The 27,857-nt window shown below is 43.1% G+C and overlaps 1 protein-coding gene across 1 annotated transcript in view; it reads right to left on the bottom strand.

The window, feature by feature from the left end:
• Nucleotides 1–27,857, bottom strand: part of LOC128692908 (O-acyltransferase like protein) — a 235,800-nt gene that overhangs the window by 158,624 nt on the left and 49,319 nt on the right. Inside the window, exons 2-3 of the mRNA XM_070081377.1 lie at nt 19,862–20,002; nt 709–844 (exon numbers count right to left, since the gene is read on the bottom strand). Coding sequence (XP_069937478.1) covers nt 709–844; nt 19,862–20,002 — 277 coding nt within the window. The remainder of the gene's footprint in view (nt 1–708; nt 845–19,861; nt 20,003–27,857) is intronic.

Below are 27,857 nucleotides of genomic sequence, written 5' to 3'. Positions count from 1 at the left end.
AAGCTCTCACTGTCTACTACAAGCTCTCACTGTCTACTATAAGCTCTCACTGTCTACTACAAGCTCTCACTGTCTACTACAAGCTCTCACTGTCTACTATAAGCTCTCACTGTCTACTATAAGCTCTCACTGTCTACTACAAGCTCTCACTGTCTACTACAAGCTCTCACTGTCTACTATAAGCTCTCACTGTCTACTACAAGCTCTCACTGTCTACTACAAGCTCTCACTGTCTACTATAAGCTCTCACTGTCTACTACAAGCTCTCACTGTCTACTACAAGCTCTCACTGTCTACTACAAGCTCTCACTGTCTACTATAAGCTCTCACTGTCTACTACAAGCTCTCACTGTCTACTACAAGCTCTCACTGTCTACTTCAAGCTCTCACTGTCTACTACAAGCTCTCACTGTCTACTACAAGCTCTCACTGTCTACTACAAGCTCACTGTCTACTACAAGCTCTCACTGTCTACTACAAGCTCTCACTGTCTACTATAAGCTCTCACTGTCTACTACAAGCTCTCACTGTCTACTACAAGCTCTCACTGTCTACTACATGCTCTCACTGTCTACTTCAAGCTCTCACTGTCTACTACAAGCTCTCACTGTCTACTTCAAGCTCTCACTGTCTACTACAAGCTCTCACTGTCTACTTCAAGCTCTCACTGTCTACTACAAGCTCTCACTGTCTACTACAAGAACTTACCTGATGAGAATCCTGCAGTATTTACCATGAATAGAACCATCATTTGACTTAGTATTGAGACATTCATCGAAGACACCAGGAAACATGTTGTTACCGTAGTAAAGTCCGTCAGCTGACTTACCCCAAGAATCCACAACTGCAGACAGAAAAGAAAAAGTGTGCAAGTTACCCCTATTAATTAAAAACGAGTTAGTTATTTCTATTAATTAAAAAAAATATAAGTAATCGCCTTTTTTCCTTCAATTCTATGGTTAACCTCGTCCTTTATAAACCCATCTGCTGACACGTCAACTCCCAAATATCTGAACACATTCACTTCTTCCATTCTCCCTCCCTCCAATGTGATATCCAATTTTTCTTTATCTAAATCGTTTGATTCATGAGCTCATCACCTTACTCTTATCTATGTTCACTTTATACTTTCTACAGTTACACACCCTCCCAAACTCGTCCACTAACCTTTGCAGCTTTTCTTAAAAATCTCCCATAAGCACAGTATCAACAGCAAAAAGTATTTTGTATTTGATTCCCCATAATTTAATCCCACCCCTCTCCCCAACACCTTAGCATTTACTTCTTTTACAACCCCATCTATAAATATATTAAACAACCATGGTGACATTACACATCCCTGTCTAAGACCTACTTTTTCCGGGAAGTAGTCTCCCTCTCTTCTACGCACCCTAACCAGAGCCTCACTATCCTCATAAAAACTCTTTACACCATTAAGTAACTTACTACCTATTCCATACATTTGCAACATCTGCCATATTGTTCCCCTATTCACCAGATCACATGCCTTTTCTAAATCTATACCTACAATGAAAACATCCCTTCCTTTATCTAAATACTATTCACATATATATGCTTGAATGTAAACATTTGATCTACACATCTCCTACCCACTCTAAAGCCTCCTTGCTCATATGCAATCTTGTTCTCTGTCTTACCTCTAATTCTTTCAATAATAACCCTAACATTCACTTCACCTGTTATACTCAGTAAAATTATTCCCAATAATTTTTACATTCTCTTTTGTCCCCCTTCCTTTTATATAAAGGAACTATACATGCTCTCTGACAATCCCTAGGCACCTTCCCCTCTTTCACACATTCATTAAACAAAAATACTAACCACTCCAACACTACATCACCCCCCTGCTTTTAACATTTCTCTCATGATCCCATCAGTTCCAGCTGCTTTAACCCCTTTTGTTCTACGTAATGCCTCATGCACCTCCCCCACACTCACATCCTGCTCTTCTTCACTCCTAAAAAAATGTTACATCACCCTGGCCAGTGCATGAAATTACTGCCTTCCTCTCTTCATCAACATTTAAAAGTTCCTCAAAATATTCCTGCCATCTTCCCAATGCCTCCAAATCCCCATCTGTTAACTCCCCTACTCTGTTTTTTAACTGACAAATTCATTTGTTCCTTAGGCTTTCTTAACCTGTTTATCCCACTCCAAAATTTTTTCTTATTCTCAGCAAAATTTGTTGACAGTACCTCACCTATCATTTGCTCTCCTTTTGCACTCTCTAACCACCATTAGTTATTCCTCTAAACTAAATTAGTTCATAGGAATAACTAATGGTAGTTAGTGTAACTATAGTTAGTTACTCTCACAATTAATAAAATTAGTTACACCTTTAAAATAAAATAAAATGTTACTCCTACTACAAAAATAATTAGTAACTCCTATAAATTAAAAATGAAACCTACAGATAATAAAATTAGTGACTCCTATAAATTAAAGATAGGTTAGTTACTCATATAAATTAGAGACAAATTGGTTACTCATATAAATTAAAGAAATTAGTTACTCCTTGATTCCAGCATATTTACTATGAGCAGCTATCATCACAGTAGCAGTTCCCTTATGCTATATGAAGAATAAATATGTGGAAACCCAAGCAAAACAGGTAACTGAAGTTATGCAATTTTTTGTAATTTTTGTATCGAAATTAACCTACATTTGACATAATTCACGTATTGCAAATATAGGTTAATATGCCTAAGGAGTGTAATAATTTGCGTTACTATATTACAAGGAAGAAATAGAATAAGCGGTGCTACTTTAGCGTGCGGTCTACCAGCTCATTTACACTTTAGCGTGCGGTCTACCAGCTCATTTACACTTTAGCGTGCGGTCTACCAGCTCATTTCCACTTTAGCATGTGGTCTACCAGCTCATTTACACTTTAGCATGTGGTCTACCAGCTCATTTACACTTAATGTGCAAACTACCAGCTCATTTACACTTTAGTGTGCGGTCTACCAACTCATTTACACTCATTGACCTCTTCGCTCTCGGCCTGATAGGTACTGCTGCGCACACGCTCCCGGTTGAGTGGCCTTCCTGCGCAGTTTGATTTTCTCAAGATGGCGCAGTATGCAAGGAGGCGTGTCAACACTGTATGCATTGAGTTAGTGTGGGGTGTAGTTACACTTCAGTCCGCACAAGTGATTCTACCTGTGATTATCCACGACACATATGGCGTTGCAGATAATGATCTGTACAGTTGTGTCGCTCAATGGGGCTTTCCAGATATTCGTCAAGTTACGATCGACAGCAGCGTATGAACGGCTGGTGGAAAACTATCAAGATGGTTGTGTGGACGTCAGCTCGGCAGTACGAGTTCGTCTCATTGATGTGTCAAGGCACTACACTTTGGTGAAGGTGTGTAATGTGCCTTTTGAGGCTGACGTGGACCCACGGAACGTTTTTGAGCGATATGGCACTGTGCATCTGGCGATGGCAGGTACTTGGGCGGATGGGGCGTACGCTGGCTTGCCAGAGGGTATATTCAACCTGAAGATGACATTGAGGCATTCAATCCCCATTGTATGTCATCCAAGAAGACTTCTGAATGCAAGTGATGGTGTATTATGCAGGGCAGCACAAGACTTGCAGGCTATGTGGCGCTTATGACCATATGGCAGCCTAGTGTAGGAGACAGCAGCGACGACAGAAGGCAGGCAGAGGGACGGAGCAGGGGCCTGATCCGAAAGTGGGAGGCCTGTCAGCAGGACACTTGTACATGGCCATGGTTCTTCCTGGAGTGAGGAGGTGGAGAAAGAGTTCCCAACGGTGGGGTCGAGCCCGTCAATGCTTGTAGGCTCTATGGTCTCTGCTTTGGAAGAAGGGGAGACAGAGCTGAGTGGCGAAGAATGGGCAGAGGATGTGGCTCTGGAGCAGCTGATGGACAGGCTTTTGGAGAGGACGAGAGTTGAGGACGATGTAAGATTGGTGGCGGGACCAGGGGAGCATGATGATGTGAGGAGAGGCAGTCAGCTGACTGTGGATGCTGCTTCAACGGGAGTGGTGACCGTGGTCGAGGTGGTGGCAGAGATAGATTGTGAGGCATCTGCCAAACAGGACATGGATGCAGAGAGTGTTCGGCGAAAGAGGGCGGCAACACAATCCGACTCAGATGATGTCTTGACCCCAGCACAAAGGCCGGGGAAGAAACCATAGGTTGAAGTGGTGCGTGGAGGCACCACAGGTGTGTCCGGTCAGGTGTTGGACCGGGGGGAAACCACGCTCACAGTGGAGGACGTGGTGGGAAAAGTCGACCGGCTGGTAATGTGCCTGTGAAAGGAGTTGCAGGGTAGCGTGTAAAACCCTTTACGAAGGTTTCAGGTGTATGACTGTAAATGGGATGTGTGTGGATGTGAAGTGTCTGTGGCTCCAGGGGTTTTTAAGGTGTTATGCCATAGATGAAGTGTTTGTGCATGAACATAATTTTAAGGTTGACAGGGATTTGAAAATGAATGGGTATTGTGTGTTTGTGGCGTATTCAGAACGTTTGAAGGGATCCTGATTTGGGAGACGAGCCTGTTTGTTATTAGATGTGAGGGAGAGGAGGGGGGTAGGGTACTCTGGGTAGATGGGTGGTGGAGGGGTGAATGACTGGCAGCAGTTTGTGTGTACATGCCGGCGGAGCGTGATGTATGGGCGAAGAATGGGTTTGTGCATGAAGTTTTGATTTATTATTTGTGATCTCTTCCCTCGGTAGCCATCATGGGCGGCAATTGGAATTGTGTGGTACATAGAAGGGACGTGGAGCCACGGGGAGTGGGGTGTTTTTTGGTTGGCCTAGGGGATCTTTTGCGGGGCGTGGGGTTAGGGGATGTTGTTGGAGGTAGGGATTTGATGGTTGAGCACACGTTTCATAGACGGGGTTATGCGGCCAGGCTAGATAGGTTATATGTAACGAGGAGTGTGCAGGTGATATGCGTGCATTCGGTGGATGCTGTATACTCGGATCATGGAGCCGTTTATGCAGACATGACTTGGCCGGCTTGCCTAAGAGGTATCCAGGGTACTTATTATTATTATTAAAGATTAGCCGGTATTCTCCCGGCCTGGGCCTTTTCCAAGTGGTGGCCCGGCCTTGGCTCCCTCTAGGGAGTGTCTGAGACCTAAGTCTCCCATGGGAGGAGGCACAAGTACCTCCTCATCTTTGGGACCAACTGTCCCCAGGCCTAGCCACAAGCTAGGCCTCTCTGGTCTGCCATCCCCGCCCCAAGGGGGCTAATGGAAACGACAGTCTTATGAGCTCAGGCACCTACCCTACCCTAGAAGGGTTAGGCATGGTATCGATGATCTCCAGGGTACTGGAAGCTGAATGTGAGACTTCTTGGGGTGGAGGAGGCAGGGTTGGATTTTGGGACAATGTGGGAGGATTTGTGGGGAGAGGGTAGGGATGTGGGTGATTTATTGGGATGGTGGGATGGGGTAGCTAAGGAGAGGATCCGGCAGTTTTATGTGTGATGCGGAAAGTATGAGGGTTGGATGACATATGGGCTGCAACAGTATTTCGAGGGCCAGTTGCAGGGTTGTTATGAGAGGGGCGCACAGGCTGGGATGTATTCCGTGGAGGAAATCGAGTTGTTAAAGGGGTGGAATCGAGATTAGCAGAATGACAGATTTGATGCGGTGAGAATGCAGGGTGGATTGGAAGAGGCGGTATGGGGTGATTGACCATCGGCCTGTGTGTTATGGGGACAGAGGCAGCGCCATATGGCTATGGAGATTGATAGGCTGGTGGTACAGGAGGACTTATGTGGGTATAGGGTGGGACAGGAGTAATGAACAATGGAAGCGATGAGTGATTATGTGGATGGGTGGTTTGGAAGATATTTACTGAGTGCAAGGGTGGATGTGGGGGCTTTTGGGGGGTTGGGGGAGAATGTATCTTGTGTGCTAAGTGACAGTGATCACATGGCGTTGGGGGGATATTGAAGAAGGGGAGGTGTGGAGGGCCTTGGAGGGGATGGCATGAGGTAAGGCACTGGGTTTGGATGGCTTGCCCTGCGAGTTTTATGTGAGCCATTGGAGTGTTTTGAAGACTTTCTTAGTGAAACTGGTGAATACGATGAAAAGGGAGGGGAGGATGGGTGGATTGCAGGGGACTGCAGTTGTAGCTTTAGTACCAAAAGGTGAGAGACAAGACACGGTGTGGGACTTTAGGGCAATATCATTGTTGTGTGCTGATTATAAGATTTTTGCAAAAATTCTGGGAAATAGGTTGAAGTGTGTGGTGGATAGAGTGGTTGCGAGAGGACAATGTGGAGTGACTGGGAGGACGATGTATGATGGACATGGTATTATAAAGGATTTTGTGGAAGGGTTGGGAGGGGAGTCCGAGGGGGAGGTGTCTTTGTGTTAGATTGGCAGGTGGTGTATGATAGTGTGGAATGTAAGGCGTTGTGGTACATATTAAGGAGGCAGGTTTTCGGGGAGGAGGTGGTGTGCTGGCCAGAGACCTTGTACAAAGGGGTGGGAGTGTGTGTACAGATAAATTGGAAGCTGGGTGAGTGGGTATCCTTGGGTCTGGATATTAAGCAGGGTTGTCCCCTGTCTCAATTGTTGTTTGCCTGTTTACAAGACCCATTCTATAGAGCAATGGGAGCATGTGTGGGGGTGGATAGAAGAGTGGGGAGTGGAGAGCAGGGAATAATAGGGTACGTGGACGACACGACAATTCTCGTGAGGACATTGGGGAGTTTACATGCAGTAGAGGATGTTATTGATAGTTTTGCGGGGGTTACTGGTCTAAGAGTGAACGTGGGGAAATCGAAATTGCTGGTCTTAGGAGATTGGGGATGGGATATACGTTGGAATATGGTGGACAGGATAAAGGTGTGTGGGATAGCATATATGGGTAGTGCGAGAGGCGAGGATGGTTAATTCTGGACTTGTTGTGGATGGAGTGGTGGGGCAATTGGATGGGTTGAGACCAACTCATTTGACAATACATCAGTGTGTGATTGTTGTGAATGTGTTGTTATATAGTAAAATCTGGCATGTGGCAGCTGTATATCCTTTAGCAGGTCTGGATGTTACGAGGCTGTTAAGGAGGATTTTCCATTTTCTATGGGGTTCCGGGTGAGAATGGTTGAGTAGGAGTGTGGTTACACTGCCGGTCAACAGAGGGGGATTAGGGATGATTGATTTACGGCTAAGAGTCAAGTATATTTATTTAAAGTAGGGGTTACACCATGTGCAGGGACGTGAGGGAAGGGGCGTGAATGATTTACATGAAGAAGTGAGAATGTGGCGGGCAGGGTCGGAGATGAGGGTGTGTGAGGCGTTGCTGCATGTTCGGGAATCTACTAAAGTTCGGGTGGGTGTTTTAGAGCGTGCCGTAGGGACGAAGGTGGTCGTGAAAGCTGAGGGTATTTACCGATGTATGCATATGTGGGAGGATATATGGGAGAGGTTACGGTTGATGCGCATGCGACTGAAGGTGCGAGAGGTATTGTTTGGTTTTATCCATGGTATACTGCCATTGGGTGCTGCACTTAGGGAAAGAAGATTGATGGTGGAGGGGGAGTGTCGGGTGTGCGGGGATAGGGAGACGGTGTTTCATGTAGAGTATTTTTGTGATAATTTAGGGGGTATCAGGGAATGGATGGGTAAGGTTCTGGGGAGGGTGGGGGGAGGGATATCATTATTGAGGGAGTTAAGTCTGGATGTGGGAGGCGTGGAGGCGTCTGTGCAGCGTACAGTCACGTATATAATTACGGATTTTGTTTTTGTATCCTGGGCGATGAGAGGGAAAGGGGATTGGGAAGTGCGCAAGAGGGTGTTAGCGGCGACCATTTATAGAATGTTGTGTTGTAATAGGGGGATTCATGGAAGTAGCTGGAACCAGGCTTTCCCAGAGGGGTATCGTAGTATGAATGTGAGAGCGTTGTTAGCATTGTGAAAGGGGGGGGGGGTTGAGGTTCAGGGGATGGAACGGGCTCCCCTCCGGGGTTGGGTATGCACAGGGGGTGTGTTGCTGTGGTTTCAGTGTGATGTGTGAGTGTGGTGAATGTGGTTGTGTGAGTGAATGTGGTGGTGCATATAGAGAGAGAGCTGTTATTCCCTAGGAATGGATGGCAAGGTAATCTATAGAAACATGTGTTGTAATGTGTATTCTGTTTTTGGCTCTGTGTGGATTGCATGGCCTATTGCGTCATGGCGTTGGGTGAGAGAAATGGTTGGGGGATATGTTGCATTTATACAATGTCTGTATTTCATTGTTGGGATTTGTGGTTGATTAACCGCACGGGACCTGGCGAATGTGCCAGACATACGTAGAGACATATGTACTGATACTGTTATACTGCGTATCTTGGGTCAGAATTGTTATCAGTGCCAAAAGTGTGCCCAGTTGTTGGTTAGATTGAGTGTGTTGGCACGACCGCAGCATGGGTTGGCACGACCGCAGCATGGGCTGGCACGACCGCAGCATGGGCTGGCACGACCGCAGCATGGGCTGGCTTATTGAATTCAATGAAGTAAAAATATGGTAATATGTTAGACATGTTTATTGGTCGTATGTTATTTTTATATTTTTTTGGTAGGGTATTGTGGTAGGATGGTGGACTGTAATGTAACAGTGAGTAGTATGTGTGATAATGGTGCTTATTATGTGGTGTTTTTATTGTATGGTGTATGTTCATGTTATTTGTATTCAATGGGAATATGTATAGTATTATGTATATGGTATAAGGTGTTTTTAATTAATACAATACAAATATTTCCGTGGACGTCACATTATGAGAAAATATATGCTCCTGTATGTTTGTGTCGGGGTGATCCAGTACATTGTATATGTTTGTGTCGGGGTGATCCAGTACATTGTATATGTTTGTGTCGGGGTGATCCAGCACATTGTATATGTTTGTGTCGGGGTGATCCAGTACATTGTATATGTTTGTGTTGGGTTGATCCAATACAATGTGTATGAAGTGCGATTATATTCAGAGTTATAATGTATGTGTTTGTAATTTATTAGAGAGGTGTGAAGACTGGCACTAGCGAACTATTGCCAGAGGTCCAGTGAAGTGTTAATAACGGATGAGTAATTACTATAGTCATAAGAGATAAAACGAGTGGTGGTAGCATTGAGGTGCAGGGAATCACAGCATACATAAATTGAGCATACAACCGTTACCTCTACTAAACAGGAAATAAACTTTTCCATAGAAGTGTAGGGGAAAGTTAGCGTAGGCCTAGCTGCTGTGTAAATAATAAAACAATGATCCCAGTATAGCGCAGTGAAAAGTGTATTTTGAAAGAATACAGTGTATATCCTTGAGATAAACAGTGTACAGCACTACATAAAAGGAAATTAAATAATAATAATAATAATAATAATAATAATAATAATAATAATAATAATAAAAATAATAGTGAAGTGTGGCAGTGTGGGTAAGTCCTGCCCGGCTCACACCCACCACCCACCCTACACCACCACCCACATACTGCAAACTTGGTTCGTATAAATACATCTTGCATATTACTGGCACCAGCAAGAGAAAGGTAAAGTGGAAATCAGTTTTCTTCCGTGGCATACAGAGTGTAGTAGGATACAGACAGGATGTCAGCACAGCATATCTGTGGGACATGTAAAAAAATCCTTGGAAGGAAATCCAGAATCACATGCAACCTATGCTCTTCCAAACACCATATCTCTTGTACTAGACTAAATACAGCCTCAAAAAATGACCTCGAACTAGCAAGGTGCTTCTGGTTGTGCAATAAAGATGTAGAACTTTGGGCAGGTATCAGAAAGGTACTAAGGAGAGTAATAAATGATAAAAATAATCAAGAAAACCAAGATGACCTCTTGGATAGTCTACCAAAAATATATAAAACATGGGAGCAAGAGATAGTGTATCGAAAAATGCAGAATGCCCATACCACAAAAGATGACTCGAAACTATCTAGTCACCCACATAGTGCTAAACCAGACCCATCCCCCAGTCATAGCACTAATACCCACAGTGCTGATGCTGGCCCAGGCTCCCCCAGACATAGCACTAATACCCACAGTGCTGGTGCTGGCCCAGGCTCAGCCCCCAGCCCCAGTGCTGACTCAGACCCAGCCCCCAGCCTCACTGCCAGCCCAGACTCTACTAGGGACCCTACCACAACCACCACTAAAACCGTAAATATACAACCATCATTGCACAAGACAGTGGCCCACAGTACAGAGGTTGGAGAGGAGTCTCCTCCTTCATCCTCTACTGAGGTAAGTAGATGGAATCCAGGACAGGGTGGCCCTGGCTTGGATACTGAGGATTATAGTGCAGTCCCAGAACCTGCAGAAATTGACAACACACCTCCCAACAATTCTCAACCAAAGGTGAATTTGTGCAAATATTATGCTTGGGGCATCTGTAAACATGGAATATCTAAAGGAGTGTGTCGTTCTTCTTCCTGTACTTTCTTTCACCCAAAAATGTGTCACTCCTCGGTCCTCCAGAAGCAGTGTTAAAACATCGACTGCCCTGCATACCATCTAAAAGGAACAACGAGGCACAGACCCCAGAAGACAAACAATAGTAGCTTCGACATCCCAACTCCAGGTGATTTTTTAGTGGCAGGAAATGAAAAAAGAAAATGGAAGGAAATAACAAAAGTAGTCCACCACCTGGGAGCCTTGCTGGACTGGAGGCACAGCCAGTGGCCACCCATGGCCCTCCAGAATTACAACTACTGATGCCAATAACAAAATCCTCCCAACAAACACAGAATACAACCTCGTTCATATTTGCTAATATACAGGGCCTTAAGCCATCCACCAACAACAAAATACCTTTTATCAGTGGACTTCTAGAGGAGTCTAATGCAATGTTTGCAGCCTTCACAAAGACTCACACAAAAGATCACTTTGACAGTGAAATATGGATAAGTGGTTACAACCTTTTTAGATGTGACAGAATGAACAGGCAACAAGGGGAGCTTGGCCTGTATGTCAAAGAGTCCCTCATCTGCACGGAGTTGCTGAACACCACAAATGATGTAGTTGAAGTTCTATCAATAAAGATCGAGAATCAAAACCTAGCCATTGTGGTTGTATATAAGCCACCAGATGCAACCTCACAACAGCTCAAGGAACAGCTACTGAAAATTGATTACTGTCTGGAAAACCTTCCAGCTCCATCCCCAAACATCTTACTGCTTGGTGAATTCAACCTAAGGCATACAAAATGGAAGAATGTAACAAATAATGTTATAGCTGAAATAATCCCCGGAGGTAGTGCAGATGAAAGGTCACACATACATAAGATACTAAGTCTTTGTGATAAACACACCTTAAGCCAGCAGATAGTGGAGCCAACAAGACTAGAAAACACACTTGACCTTATCTTCACAAATAATGAGGACCTGATAAGAGACATAAGAATATCAAAAACAACTAATTCTGATCACAACCTAATCGAAGAGAAAGACGATCCCTCTACAGAAGACGACGAAGAGTCACTGACCTCCTCAGAAGTGCTAGAATATCTGATACACGAAAGGAGGCACTGACCATTTGAGTGGAAACTATTGAACTTAAGTTAAATGACTCTTACAGGAACCAGGAGAGACAGTATGAGCTTAAAGCTATTAGTGAAATTGAAAGAAATTCAAAATATTTCTTTTCATATGCCAAAAACAAGGCAAATACCACATCTAGTATCGGGTCCTTACTCAGACAGGATGGGACTTACACAGATGACAACAAGGAAATGAGTGAAATATTGAAATCCCAGTACGACTCTGTGTTTAGTGAACCACTAATCTGTCTGAGGATCGACGACCCAAATGATTTCTTCATGAATGAGCCTCAAAACTCCATAAATGTGTGCCAGATTTCCGACATTACCCTAACTCCGATAGATTTCGAAAAAGCCATTTGACAACATGCCCATGCACTCAGCCCCGGGCCCAGGCTCGTGGAACTCTGTTTTCATTAAGAACTGCAAGAAACCCCTCTCATGTGCCCTAAGTACACTATAGAGGAGGAGCTTGGACATGGGTGAAATTCCACAGTCACTTAAAACAACGGATATAGCCCCACTCCATAAAGATGGCAGCAAAGCATTAGCTAAGAACTATAGACCAATAGCTCTGACGTCCCACATCATAAAAATCTTTGAAAGAGTGCTGAGAAGCAGGATTGCAAATGACCTGGATTCCCAAAATCTGCACAATCCAGGGCAACATGGGTTCAGGGTAGGTCGCTTTTGCCTCTTGTGGCATGCAAAGAGTATGTAACCTTTATTCGGCGCATGTACACACCCTCATTTACAGGCTATCTCCCCCAACCAGCGAACCAGGTTGCTAAGAGTTGATGATGGGGCCCCGTCGTTCAACTAGTGACCACGTTCTAGCCAATAAGATGGTTTTGGCAATCGCAGAGGTTATGTGGGTACCACTCTCCTGTCTGCCCTTGTCATTCCCATTCTAGAGCTGGTTGAAGCACGGTCTGCTATCTTGTGGCTTCTATTTTCTGCCTTGCTTACCGTGGAGTGCACTATACTTATCACTGTACATAGTGTACATATTGCTGTTCTAAACTAGTGAAGGATAATATAAGTCTAAACTTTTTCTGCTGTGTTTATTTTGCTCCCATTATACTCGGGATAACAGGCCATTTGGATTCCTGGGTTGTAATATGGGTAGCCTGTCCGAGAGCTGGAGTTGGACTTAGAGAAATGGTTGAGCTTAGGGTGAAGCTCGTAGCAGGAACATTGTGCAGCTTGCTGTCTGGCATTGCATTAGCTTTGCCTACGCTTTACAAATTTTGCATGTCAGTTACTGTTATGGTCAGCCTTGCTATTGTGTGATCGTTCAACAGCTCGCTACTAGCTTGTTCTGTGTGCTCGCTTCGCTACGGTCAATCTTATAGAACAGTGTGGATGTCTGGCATTGCTTTACAAATTTTGCGTGTCAGTTGTTACTAGCCTGTTCGGTGTGGAGAATTTTGCAGTCGGCTTTGCTTGTATACGTATTCTGCAATCGTACTGTACATATCTAAGCGTGTCCTGCAAATTAACGTGTTACGTTGGGGTATTCTGCAATCGTACTGTGCATAGCGAATAACTTATGCCACCTAGACGAGTCAGACGTCTGGTGTCGGCGTATACTTTGCATAACCTACCTAAATTGTCCCTACAGCGTTGTTGGCAAATTGCTCGTTCCATTGGCATTAAATACAAACGCACTCTCACAGCTGCGCAACTGCGTTCACTGATTGCTGACAAACTTATAGAAGAAGAGATCGCACATCAGACTCCTCCCTCTACGGGAGCTAGGGCAAAAACTACTATGTTCTCGCAGGAGGAAGATAATACACCTACGGAGCAAAATGGTCAGTATAGTGCAGCTGGGTTGTCTCAAGGTGAATCAGCGTCTTTGGCACTTCAGCTGGTAAAAATCAATCTTGAGCAAACTAGGGAACAGAGCATTCGCAAGGGAAGAATTTGATAGGGAAAGAGAAAGGAGGCAGTTTTCGCATTCTGTAAATAATTTTAGTTTACAAAAAGCAGTACAGCTTGTTCCCCGCTTCAATGAGGCCGAACCAGAACAATTTTTCGAAAGCTTCGAAAATCAGGCTCGAGCCTTGAGGTGGCCGGAACAGCATTGGGCATCGTTGGTTCATACAGCATTATTGGGTAAGGCACAGGAATTTACGTCAGTATTAAATGACGCTGAATTTTCTGATTATCAAGTAGTGAAGACCACAGTATTGGGAGCATATACATGTATCCCAGCCAAATATAAAAAAAAAATTAAGCTGGGCAGACGACAGCTTGGTCAATCCCTAGTGGACTTTATGAGACAGCAAACCAAAGCTTTTACCAGCTGGTATAAAGCAAGTGGTGTCTCTACCTTTGTGGAGCTGGTACAGCTTATTCTGATTGATAACCTGCTGGAGTCTGTGGGACCAGAGGTTCGAGTCTTTCTGCAGGATCGTGACTTAAACACTGCATTGGAGGCAGCCAGGTTGGCTGATACCTTCGAAACTAACCGCTCCTTGTCCGAGCGGTCCCGTCTCTCTTTTCAACACCCTGGCATGAGCAGAGATCGTCAACCTTGGAGAATGAAGTGCCAGCCGGAGGGAGAACGTCTGCGTCAGCCAACTAAGTCACCTGGTGAGCCACGCTTCTCAACTTATGGTCCACCTGGTGAGAGACAAATTACTCAACAGGGTGCATCTCGACAACAGTATCCAGAGAGACACCAGCCAGAACGACACCATTTGCAACGTCCGCAGGGAGTAAAGGGCAAGCCTGTCGTCTGCTTCCTCTGTAACAAAGTAGGTCATATCCGTCCCAACTGCCCCCACAAACCCCAACCCATTGGGAAAATCTCTAATATCCCGAGTAACATGTCCCCTAGACAAGTAGAAAAAGGTATGGCCCCTTATTATTGCAAGTCTTATTTCCCTTCAGGAAAACTCAGAAACAACTGAAGTAAAGACCTTTAGAGATACTGGAGCATATTGCTCACTTGTAAGAGAAGGAATATTACCCCTTTCAGAGAACACTTCCTTGAATTCCTCTGTTTTATTAGAAGCATTTGGAGGAGCTATATATTCTGTCCCTTTGCATATAATTCATGTACAGTGCAAATATTACACTGGGTACTTGACTGTAGGTGTCTCAAAAGGATTCCCCATGAAAGATGCCATGTTATTACTGGGTAATAACATTACTACTGTTAGTGCGTGTCCTGAACCTATAATGAGTAATTCTTCTCCGGTGTTCGCCATAACTCGGGCAACATCCCAAGGGTTGTCTGGAGAGAATGTTGACCTATCCTTGGACGACTCCGATCTCGGAATAGCCACGTTGTTTTATGAGGCACACCGGCCGGAGCCTCGTAAATCAAGTGAACAGACCCCGATGAAGCCTTCCTATTCCCAGGTTGCAGGATTGCCAGATGTCTCTGTTTCCATGCCCGAGGGACTGTCCTTCCGGGAGGAACAACGAAAGGACCCTTCTTTAAAATTCGCTTTTCAGGCAGCTATGGGTAAATCCTCTTTGGGTCATCCGGTCTAGTATGAGCTTAAGAATGATTATTTGATCTGCACTGAGACTGGTAAGGAGATAGAGGGCCGGCAATTGTATGACAGGTTAGTGGTTCCAACCAAGTTTAGACCTCAAATATTAAATATAGCTCATAATACTTCATTAGGAGGTCACTTAGGAATTACCAAAACCTTGTATAGAATCACAAAAGAATTTTATTGGCCAAAATTAAAGAAAGATGTGAAGAATCATATTAGGTGTTGCCGAGAATGTCAGCAAGTAGGGAAACCTGGACATTCCATTAAACCTGCACCTCTCCAACCTATACCTGCTGATGGAGAACCTTTTGTAGATTTAATTATAGATTGTGTAGGTCCACTACCTAGGTCAAAGTCTGGAAATCAATATTTATTTACGATTATGGATAAAGTAACCAGATATCCTGAAGCAATTCCCATGCGTAGTATTAATACTAAAGCTATTCTCAAAGCTTTAACCAAATTCATTTCTTGTTTTGGCATTCCTAAAACTATTCAAAGTGATCAAGGTACTAACTTTACTGCCAAAGCATTTAGGGAAGTATTAACTAGGTTAGGGATAATCCACAACTTATCCACTGCCTATCATCCTCAGTCCCAAGGCGCCTTGGAAAGATTCAATCAGACGTTAAAAACAATGGTGAGAACTTTTTGCATGCACTTTCCTACAGACTGGGATGAATCACTACGTTTGTTGCTGTTCTCAGTACGAGAGACGGTGCAAGAGTCTACAGGGTATAGTCCGTTTGAGCTGATCTTTGGGCACAATGTACGAGGTCCTCTTCGGGTGCTCAAAGAAGGATGGATGGGAGAAGACGTTAGCTCAACACTCTGCAACCCGTCTTCAAGGTTGCAGGTGGCACGTCAGTTAGCCAAGGCTAACCTAAAGACAGCTCAAAGTAAGATGAAACAGAGGTATGACAGAAGTGCAAAATTCCGCTCCTTCCATCCAGGAGACAAGGTGTTGGTGCAGGAACCTATACCTGGCCACACCTTGAAAGCTAGATTTACGGGACCTATGCAGATTGTAAGTAGATTATCTGATGTAAATTATGTTGTAGCTCCCATTGATAAGACCTCAAAAATTAAAATTTACAACATCAATCAATTAAGATCTTTTCATACACCAGATAAAGTTGCAGTAATGACTCTGTCCTCTACCTCTGAGGACGACTCTGATTCTTTGCACTTTATCTCTGAAATTAATATTAAACTTTCAAATTCTGTCCTCCTCAAGGATCCTAGCCCTTTAATGGAGGGATTATCTGAAACACAAGCAACAAATTTAACTGAGCTTCTACAGTCATATCCTAATATTTTTTCGGATGTGCCGAAAAAATGTACGTTAGGTTACCATGATGTAGATGTGGGAGACTCTAAACCAATTAAACTCTCCCCCTACAGAGCTAATCCTGAAAAGCAAAGGCTACTTCAGCAGGAAGTAGAATTTTTGTTAAAGCATGGTTTAGTGGAGGAGTCATCTAGTCCAAGGGCTTCACCGTGCATCCTTGTGAAGAAGGCTGATGGAGGGTTTCGTATGTGTACAGACTACCGTAAGGTGAATGAGGTCACAATTACAGATGATTACCCTCTTCCTCGTCTGGATGACGTAATTGACTTTGTGGGTAAGGCTACTTTTGTGTCCAAGTTAGATCTCCTTAAAGGTTACTATCAGGTACCTTTAACGGATAAGGCGAAGGAAATATCTGCCTTCGTAATTCCAGGAGGTCATTATCAATACACAGTTATCCCCTTCGGAATGAAAAATTCCCCCTCTTCATTCCAGAAACTTATCCATCAGGCTATTAAAGGACTTGAAGGCACGGCAGCGTACCTAGATGATATTGTTGTGGTGTCTGATACTTGGGATCAACACCTACTAAGACTTAAGGCTCTTTTTGAGACCTTTCAGAGTTCCCATTTAACAGTTAATTTATCTAAATCTTCCTTTGGCCAGGCCACTGTCACTTTTCTAGGCCATGAAGCAGGTAGTGGTAAAGTTGCACCTAAACTTGCTAAAGTTCTTGCTATTAAAGATTATCCAGTTCCTCATGATAGGAAATCTCTTCAACGTTTCCTAGGCATTTCGATGTTTATGTGGGCCAGACATCGCAGGTGGTCACAGTCTACAGTGATCACAATCCTCTAGTATATCTCCAAGCCATGAAGAACCACAACACAAGGCTCATGCGCTGGACGCTAAGACTGCAACCATACTCACTCAGAATTAAATATATTGCCGGCAAAGAAAATGTGATGACGGACTCATTATCTAGAGTCTAATAATTTTATTTATTTAGGTTAGGATGTTATATTATTTGTGGTAACCCCTTTTCACGCTCTTTTTTTTATCCCCTGATGTGGGTTTTTTTTTTTAGTGAGGGGATGCGGGCTACCGTCCGCCTGTATCTTGGACCTATGCTAGCCTGACTGACTGCTGTCTCACTTTGAGTTTAGGGTTTGGCTTTTTGCCACGAGAAAAGCTGAGCTATATCTAAGAGTTGGATGGTGGAGAGGAAAGGCGGTCCCATTATTTTGTGCCATGGCGGCACGGTTACCACTGGGAGGTGGCAGCCTAATCCTGAGCCTTCTCGGGGTGGGGGTGTGGCATGCAAAGAGTATGTAACCTTTATTCGGCGCATGTACACACCCTCATTTACAGGCTATCTCCCCCAACCAGCAAACCAGGTTGCTAAGAGTTGATGATGGGCCCCGTCGTTCAACTAGTGACCAGGTTTTAGCCAATAAGATGGTTTTGGCAATCGCAGAGGTTATGTGGGTACCACTCTCCTGTCTGCCCTTGTCATTCCCATTCTAGAGCTGGTTGAAGCACGGTCTGCTATCTTGTGGCTTCTATTTTCTGCCTTGCTTACCGTGGAGTGCACTATACTTATCACTGTACATAGTGTACATATTGCTGTTCTAAATTGGTGAAGGATAATATAAGTCTAAACTTTTTCTGCTGTGTTTATTTTGCTCCCATTACACCCGGGATAACAGGCCATTTGGATTCCTGGGTTGTAATACCTCTCATAACTACTGGATCACTATGATATGGCCTTGGATGCACTGGAAGAAAATCAGAATGCAGATGTAATATACACAGACTTTGCAAAAGCATTTGTCAAATGCGATCATGGCGTAATAGCCCATAAAATACGTGCTAAAGGAATAACTGGGAAAGTGGGGAGATGGATCTTCAACTTCCTAACAAATCGAACACAGAGTAGTGGTCAACAGAGTTAAATCGGAGGCTGCCATAGTGAAGAGCTCTGTTCCACAAGGCACAGCACTCACCTCCATCTTATTCCTTATCCTCATATCAGACATAGACAAAGATATACATCACAGCACCGTATCCTTTGCGGATGATACTAGGATCTGCATGAGGCTGTCATCTGCTGAGGACGCGGTTAATCTCCGAGAAGATATAAACAAAGTTTTCCAGTGGGCAACGGTAAACAATATAATGTTCAATGAGGACAAATTCCAGCTACTCCGTTATGGAAAACTGGAGGAGATAATAACTAGAATAGAGTATACTACAGACTCTGGCCATACAATAGAGCGGAAAAATAATGTAAGGGACCTGGGAGTAGTAATGTCTGAGGATCTCACTTTCAAGGATCACAACGTGCAAAGAAAATGATAGGATGGACAATGAGAACGTTCAAAACGAGAGATGCCAAGCCCATGATGATCCTTTTCAAATCACTTGTTCTCTCTAGGCTGGAATACTGCTGTACCTTAACATCTCCATTCAAAGCAGGTGAAATCGCAGATCTAGAGAGTGTACAGAGATCCTTTACTGCACGTATAAGTTCTGTCAAGCACCTTAACTACTGGGAACGCTTGGAAGCACTTGACTTGTACTCGTTGGAACGCAGGAGGGAGAGATATATCATAATCTACACTTGGAAAATCTTGGAAGGAATGGTCCCAAATCTGCACACAGAAATCACTCCCTACGAAAGTAAAAGACTGGGCAGGCGATGCAAAATGCCCCCAATAAAAAGTAAAGGCGCCATTGGCACACTAAGGGAAAACACCATAAGTGTCTGGGGCCCAAGACTGTTCAACAGCCTCCCATCAAGCATTAGGGGAATTGCCAATAAACCCCTGGCTGCCTTCAAGAGAGAGCTGGACAGATACCTAAAGTCAGTGCCGGATCAGCCGGGCTGTGGCTCGTACGTTGGACTGCGTGCGGCCAGCAGCAACAGCCTAGTTGATCAGGCCCTGATCCATCGGGAGGCCTGGTCATGGACCGGGCCGCGGGGGCGTTGATCCCCGGAATAACCTCCAGGTAACCAGGTAACATTGTTCTCATATTGCCATATTTGCGCTGTGTTTAACATACATGTCTTTTGTATGCGCTGTTTTAAATAAAATATAAAAAAACCTCATTTACACTTTAGCGAGCAGTCTACAGTTAGGTTAGGTTAAGTTAGGTAAAAAAAAAGGTCAACACAGGTAAAAAAAATTATAACATAAAAAGTAGACCCCAAGTTAAAAGTGAGTTCACAGGGAAGACTACGAATACTGCGGTAAGCCGCATGCTAAAGTAGCACCGAATAAGCTTTAGAGACAATGTCTCGCTCTGTACGTAACTTACCATGGACGCTCTACACAGAGCGAAATGTTATCGTAAGGAAAGGTTATTTTGCATCTTGTACCTTTGCCTTCACTCATATTAATGAAACTTCACACGATTTCATATTCAGAAAAGAGTAAAAGAGTAACTCAAGGTATATTCTGGTATAGTGCGAATAATGATTTAGTTCTGGAACATAACATCGGTGCGCTTACTTCTGAGAGCCCAGGTCTCGTTGAAGTTCATCAGTGTTGTCAACGCCTGGCCACATGCGCTGGTCTTGTTCGCGTGGACCGGGAGGTACATATTCTGCCATTGTACAGCCCTGCTAGACAACCACCGTCTCTCTGCATCACCTGAAGATCAGACTGTTAGTCTTCATACATACAGACATACATATCTATATATATAAATATATATATCAATAACAACACTGTGCTAGCCAAAGATTCGAACCCATGTTGTACTGGCCTGCCTCATGGTAAGCGAGAACCATACGACGCTTTAAACCACAGGGTTGGGTGGTCCTGTAGTTTAAAGCGTCATGCGGTTCTCGCTTACCATGAGACAGGTCAGTACAACATGGGTTCGAATCCTTGGCTAGCGCAATGTTGTTATTCATCAATACCACTCGTTCGTGGTTATAATGTATATATATATATATGTATATATATATATATATATATATATATATATATATATATATGTTTATATATGTTTTTATATATTTTTGCCCAACAAGTTGGTCGTCTTACACCGAGGCAGGGTGTCCCAAAAAGAAAATACTTTCATCATCATTCAACAATTTCACCTCACTCATAGATAATCACTGTTTTTGCAGAGGCGCCCAGATACAACAGTTTAGAAGCATATATAAAGATATGTAACATATCCCTCCAAACTGCCAATATCCCAAACCCCTCCTTAAAAGTGCAGGCATTGTACTTCCCATTTTCAGGACTCAAGACTGGCTATATAAAAATAACCAGTTTCCCTGAATCCCTTCACTAAATATTACCCTGCGCACGCTCCAACAGCTCGCCAGATCTAAAAACCATTCGTCTCCATTCACTCCTATCTAACATGCTTACGCACACTTGCTGGAAGTCCAAGCCCCTCACCCACAAAACCTTCTTTACCCCCTCCCTCCAAACTTTTCGAGGACGACCTCTAACCCGCCTTCCTTCCCTACAAATTTATACACTCTCCATGTCATTCTACTTTGATTCATTCTCTCTAAATGACCAAACCACCTCAACAACCCCTCTTTAGCTCTCTGACTAATACTTTTATTAATTCCACACCTCCTAATTTCCCCACTCCTAATTTTCTGCATAATATTTACGCCACACATTGCCCTTAGACAGGACATCTTCACTGCCTCCAACTGCCTCCTGGCTGCAGCATTTACAACCCAAGCTTCACACTATATAAGAGTGTTGGTGCCACTATACTTTCATACTTTCCCTTCTTTGCCTCCATAGACAACGTTATTTTTTTTGTCTCCACATATACCTCAATGCACCACTCACCTTTTTTCCTTCATCAGTTCTATGGTTGACCTCCTCCTTCACAAACCCATCCACCGACACGTCAACTCCCAAATGTCTGAAAACATTCACTTCTTCCATACTCCCTTTCTCCAATGTGATATCCAATTTTTCTTTGTCTAAATAATTTGATACCCTCATCACCTTACTCTTACCTATGTTCACTTTATACTTTCTACCGTTACACACCCTCCCAAACTCGTCCACTAACCTTTGCAACTTTTCTTAAAAATCTCCCAATAGCACAGTATCATCAGCAAAAAGTAACTGTGTCAATTCGCATTTTGTATTTGATTCCCCATAATTTAATCCCACCCCTCTCCCCAACACCCTAGCATTTACTTCTTTTACAACCCCATCTATAAATATATTAAACAACCATGGTGACATTACACATCCTTGTCTAAGACCTACTTTTACCGGGAAGTATTCTTCCTCTCTTCTACACACCCTAACCTGAGCCTCACTATCCTCATAAAAGCTCTTTATAGCATTTAGTAACTTACTACCTATTCCATATACTTGCAACATTTGCCACATTGCTCCCCTATCCACTCTATCATATGTATTTTCTAAATCCATAAATGCCATGAAAACTTCCCTACCTTTATCTAAATACTGTTCACATATATGCTTCAATGTAAACACTTGATCTACACATCCCTTACCCGCTCTAAAGCCATTCATTCTATGTAATACCTCACGCACCTCCCCCACACTCACATCGTTTTCTTCTTCACTCCTCAAAGATGTTATACCTCCCTGGCCAGTGCATGAAATTACCGCCTCCCTTTCTTCATCGACATTTAAAAGTTCCTCAAAATATTCCTGCCATCTACGCAATACCTCCAGCTTCCCATCTACTAACATCGTTCGTTCCTTAGCCTTTCTTAACTTGTTTATGTCACCATAAATTTTTTTCTTATTTTCATCAAAATTTCTTGACAGTGCCTTTTCAACTCTATCATCTGCTCTCCTTTTGGACTCTCTTCACCTTTCTTTTACTCTCCATTTACTCTACTCTTCTTATAACACTTCTGCTTTGTAAAAACCTCTCATAAGCTACCTTTGTCTCTTTTATCACCCCCTTTGCTTCATCGTTTCACCAATCACTCCTCTTTCCTCCTGCATCCACTCTCCTATAACTACAAACTTTTGCCCCACATTCTAATACTGCATTTTTTAAATTATTCCAGCACTCTTCAACCCCTCCATTACTCATACTTGCACTAGTCCATCTTTCTACCAATAGTTGCTTATATTTCACCCTAACTTTCTCCTCCCTTAGTTTATACAATTTCACCTCTCTCTTACTTGTTGTTGCCATTTTCCTTTCGTCCCATCTACCTCTTACTCTAACTGTAGCCACAACTAAATAATGATCCGATATGTGAGTTACCCCTCTATAAACATGTACATCCTGGAGCCTGAACATCAAAATGGTATAAAATACCGACAGGTTGTTAGGTAAGACACATATGCAACAGTTAGGTATCTTTATTATGAAACGTTTTGATGTTCAATCTGTCAGACACTGCAACACAAGGGTATCTTGGTACAGACCTGCAATCAACTTCGACTACTTCCACTAGTGAGAGGGGCTGGATTTGAGACATCTGAGTTCTTACCTCTCCTAGTGGCCTACGTCTCACCTCTTGGCGCTATAAAAGTTCCATCCTGTCACTTCTTCTCCATATTGTTTCATACTATGGAACAATGCTCTTCTCCAAACTGAGGGACTGACCACCTCAAAACTTTAAGGGTGATGGACTGATTACATCGTCTTCAAGTATCTTCTGCTTCTATCAACTTTTCTGTACTTGACTGAAGAAGCCTACTGTGTAGGCGAAACGTTTCATAATAAAGATACCTAACTGTTGCATATGTGTCTTACCTAACATCCTGGAGCCTACCCATCAACCTTTTATCCACCAATACATAATCTAACAAACTACTATCATTACTTGCCATATCATACCTTGTATACTTATTTATTCTCTTCATCCTAAAATATGTATTATTTATTACCAAACCTTTTTCTACACATAGCTCAATTAAAGCTCCGCATTCACATTTACCCCTGGCACACCAGATTTACCTACTACTCCCTCCACAACATTTTTACCTAGTGTAACATTGAAATCCCCAACCACAAGTACTCTCACACTTGGTTCAATACTCCCCATGAACTCTCTCAACATTTCCCAAAATCTCTCTCCTCTACACTTCTTTCTTCTCCAGGTGCATAAACGCTTACTGTAACCCACTTTTCACATCCAACCCTTATTTTACTCCAAATAATCCTTGAATTTATACATTTATATTTCCTCTTTTCCTGCCATAACTTATCCTTCAACATTATTGCTACTCCTTCTTTAGCTCTAACTCTATTTGAAACCCCCTGACCTAATCCCATATATTCCTCCCCACTGAAACTCTCCCACCCCCTTCAGATTTGTTTCACTTAAAGCCAGGACATCCAACTTCTTCTCATTCATAACATCCACAATCATCTCTTTTTTATCATTTGCACAACATCCACGCACATTCAAACATCCACTTCGAGGGTTTTCTTCTTTGTCATTTTTGTAATTATTACAGGAAAAGGGGTTACTAGTCCATTGTTCCGGGCATTTTAGTTGACTTTTACAACACGCATGGCTTACGGAGGAAAGATTCTTATTCCACTTCTCAATGAATATAAAAGGAAAAGCAATAAGAACAAGAACTATTAAGATAAAATCAAAGAAAACTCAGGTGAGTGTGTATAAATTAACGTGTACATGTATGTGTAGTGTGACCTAAGTGTATATATATATGTATATACATATATATATATATATATATATATATATATATATATATATATATATATATATATATATATATATATATATATATAGTGCCTAATAGGTAAAACTGGTCAATTAGCAAGAACTCATATAAATTAATTTTCTCATACTTTTGAAGACATATTTTTTCATTTATGTTAAAGGAAAAATGAATAATTTTGTACAAAAGAACTTTAGAAAACTTACTTAACCTTATTATAACAAACCCTATTTAATTTAGCCTTATCCAGCTATATATATCTTAGTTAAGTTTACAATAATTTAATAATGAGCAAACACAATGAAGTATATTTTTTACTCGTTATGTCCAGAATGATTTTCGCGAAATTATTCGGCAAGAAGAGCATTGCTATTTAAGTCAAAATCGCAAGACATTTTATATGTATATATATATATATATATATATATATATATATATATATATATATATATATATATATATATATATATATATATATATATATATATATTTATTTATTTATTTATTTTGTGTACTTACCTAATTGTGGTTCAAGGGGTCGAATCATAGCCCCGGGCACCGCCTCTTCGATGGTCGCTACTAGGTCCTCTCTCTTCCTGTGCCATGAGCTTTATCACACTTCCTCTGGGAGCTATGTATGGATCCTGTCTCCACTATATCACTCTCCAGACTATTCAACTTCCTGACAACTCTGTGACCGAAGAAATACTTCCTAGTATTTGTGACTCATCTGAGTCTTCAACTTCTAATTGTAACCCATTGTTGCTGTGTCTCATCTTTCAAACATCCTGTGCCTATCCACCATGTCAATTCCTCACAGTGTTTACATGTTGCTATCACGTAACCCTTATCCCTCCTGTCCTCTAGTGTCGTCAGGTTGATTTCCTTTAACCTCTTCTCGTAGGACATTCCCCTTAGCTCTGGGACTAGTCTTGTTGCAAATCTTTGCACACTCTCTAATTTCTTGGCGCGCTTGACCAGGTGTGAGTTCCAAACTGCTCTGCATACTCCAATATGGGCCTGATGTACATGGTGTACAAGGTCTCAACGATTCCCTACTAAGGTGTCAGAACGCCTTTCTTAGGTTTGACAGGCGCATATATGCTGCAGCAGTTATTTGGTTGATATGTGCCTCTGGAGATATGCTCGGTATTATATTCACCCCAAGATCCTTTTCGTTGAGTGAGGTTTCAGTCTTTGGCCCCCTAGCCTGTACTCCCTCTGCAGTTTTCTTTGCCCTTCCCCAGTCTTCATGACTTTGCACTTGGTGGGGTTAAACACTAAGAGCGAGTTGCTGAACCAGGCATGCAGCCTGTCCAGATCCCTTTGTAGTCCTGCCTGAACCTCATCCGATTGAATTCTAATCATCAGCTTCACATTTTTGAATCTGTCCCTTATGTCATGTCATTCACATATACCAGAAACAGAACTGATCCTAGAACTGGCCCTTGTGGAACTCCGCTCGTCACAGGCGCCCACTCTGACACCATGTCATCACTTGTTGTTGCTTACTGTCAGGTATTCTCTGATCCACTGCAGTGCCTTTTCTATTATACCTGCCTGATCCTCTAGCTTTTGACTAATCTCTTGTGTGGAACTGTGTCGAAAGTCTTCTTACAGTCCAATACAATGCAGTCTATCCACCCCTCTCTTGCCTTCTGTGACCTTGTCGTAAAACTCCAGTAGGTTTGTGACACAAGATTTCCCTTCCCTGAAACCATGCTGGTTGTCGTGTATAAGTTCATTCCTTTCTAGGTGCTCCACCACTCTTCTCCTGATAATCTTCTCCATGACTTTGCATATTATGCATGTCAGTGACACTGTTCTATAATTTAATGCTCTGTGTTTGTCTCCTTTCTTAAAAGTTGGGACTACATTTGCTGTCTTCCACACCTCAGGTAGTCACCCTGCTTTGATAGACGTATTGAAGGTCGTTGTCAGTGGCATACACAGTGCCTCTGCTCCCTCTCTCAGGACCCATGGAGAGATGTCCAGTCCTACAGCTTTTGAGGTATATAGTTTACTCAGCAGCCTCTTCACCTTCTCTTCGGTTGTGTGTATTTTGTCAAGCACTTGCTGGTGTACCCCATCATTCCAATTTCTCAGAGTCCTTTCTGTCTCCACTGAAAATACTTCCTTAAATCTCATGCTGAGCTCTTCACAAACTTCTCTGTCATTTCCTGTGAGCTCCCTTCCTTCCTTCCTTAGCCTTGTTACCTTGTCCTCGACTATTGGTTTCTTCCTGATGTGGCTGTATAACAGCTTCGGGTCAGACTTGGCTTCCATGCTGTGTTATTTTTGAATTGCCGCTGGGCCTCCTTTCTTATCTGTGCATTTTCGTTTCTGGCTCTTTGACTAATCTCCTTATTTTCCTTGGGCCTTTGTCTTCTATATTTCTTTCATCCTCCTGCGCACTTTGTTTTGGCCTCTCTGCACCTTTGGGTAAACCAAGGACTCACTCTGGTTTTCCCATTATTTCTGTTGCTCTTGAGAACTAACCTGTCCTCTGCCTCTTTGCATTTCGTGGTCACGTATTCAATCATTTCGTTTGTTGATTTTCCCACAATTCTCTTTCCCATTGGATCTCATGTAGGAAATTCTTCATGCCTGTGTATTCCCCTTTTTTATAGTTTGGCTTCTGTGTGTACTCACCTAGTTGTGGTTGCAGAGATCGATTCATAGCTCCTGGCCCTGCCTCTTCACTGGCCACTACTGGGTCACTCTCCCTGCACCTTGAGCTTTATCATACCTCTGCTTAAAGCTATGTATGGACCCTGCCTCCACTACATCTCTTCCCCAACTATTCCACTTCCTGACTACTCTGTGACTTAAGAAATACTTCCTAACATCCCTGTGATTCATCTGTGTCTTCAATTTCTAACTGTGTCCCCGTGTTGCTGTGTCCCATCTCTGGAACATTCTGTCTCTGTCCACCATGTCAATTCCTCTCGGTATTTTATATGTCGTTATCATGTCCCCCCTATCTCTCCTGTCCTCCAGTGTCGTCAGGTCAATTTCCCTTAACCTCTCCGCGTAGGATATACCCCTTAGCTCTGGGACTAGTCTTATTGCAAACCTTTGCACTTTCTCTAGTTTCTTTACATGCTTGGCTAGATGTGGATTCCAAACCGATGCCGCATACTCCAATATGCCCCTAATGTACACAGTGTACAGGGTCCTGAACGATTCCTGATTAAGATGGTGGAATGCTGTTCTTAGGTTTGCTAGGCGCCCATATGCTTCAGTCGTTATTTGGTTGATGTGCGCTTCAGGAGATATGCCTGGTGTTATACTAGTAGTAGGGAAAATGCCAGAGTGGCTTCCTCTCGAAAAGGCCTATGCCAGAGTGGCTTCCTCCTCTCAGCGGTCTCCTATGAGCGAACTCCTTCCACGCTGCACCCTCGCGCCCACGCGCCCGCCCGCCCAGGTTCTGCCCACACCCGCCCGTGCCCTCGCCCGCGCCTTCTGCAGTGCCTTCTGCAGCGTCGTCCGGATCGCCCCTGCTCCCCGAATTTTTTTCCGATTTATTTGAAATTTTTTTGAATTTCATTTTCTTGTGCTCTCCATCTCCTCGGATCAAGTTTTTGGGTTTCCCCTATGGTACCCCTCCCACCACCCACTTCCACCCCAAATATTCCTGCTACATCTCCTTGGATCAACTTTTTCTCAATATCAATAATACAAATGTTCCTGCTCCATCTCCTCGGATCAAGTTTTTGAGGTTCCCCCTATGGGTACCCCTCCCACTTGCATCCCAAAATTCCTGCTCCATCCCCTCGGATCAACACCCTCCCATCATCCACTTCTACCCCAAATATTCCTGCTCTAC

This window comes from Cherax quadricarinatus, chromosome 6 (genome assembly GCF_038502225.1).
Source record: "Cherax quadricarinatus isolate ZL_2023a chromosome 6, ASM3850222v1, whole genome shotgun sequence".
Lineage (NCBI taxonomy): Eukaryota > Metazoa > Arthropoda > Malacostraca > Decapoda > Parastacidae > Cherax > Cherax quadricarinatus.
The sequence above is the reverse complement of the archived record's forward strand: the minus strand, read 5'-3'. Positions and strand labels throughout refer to the sequence as shown.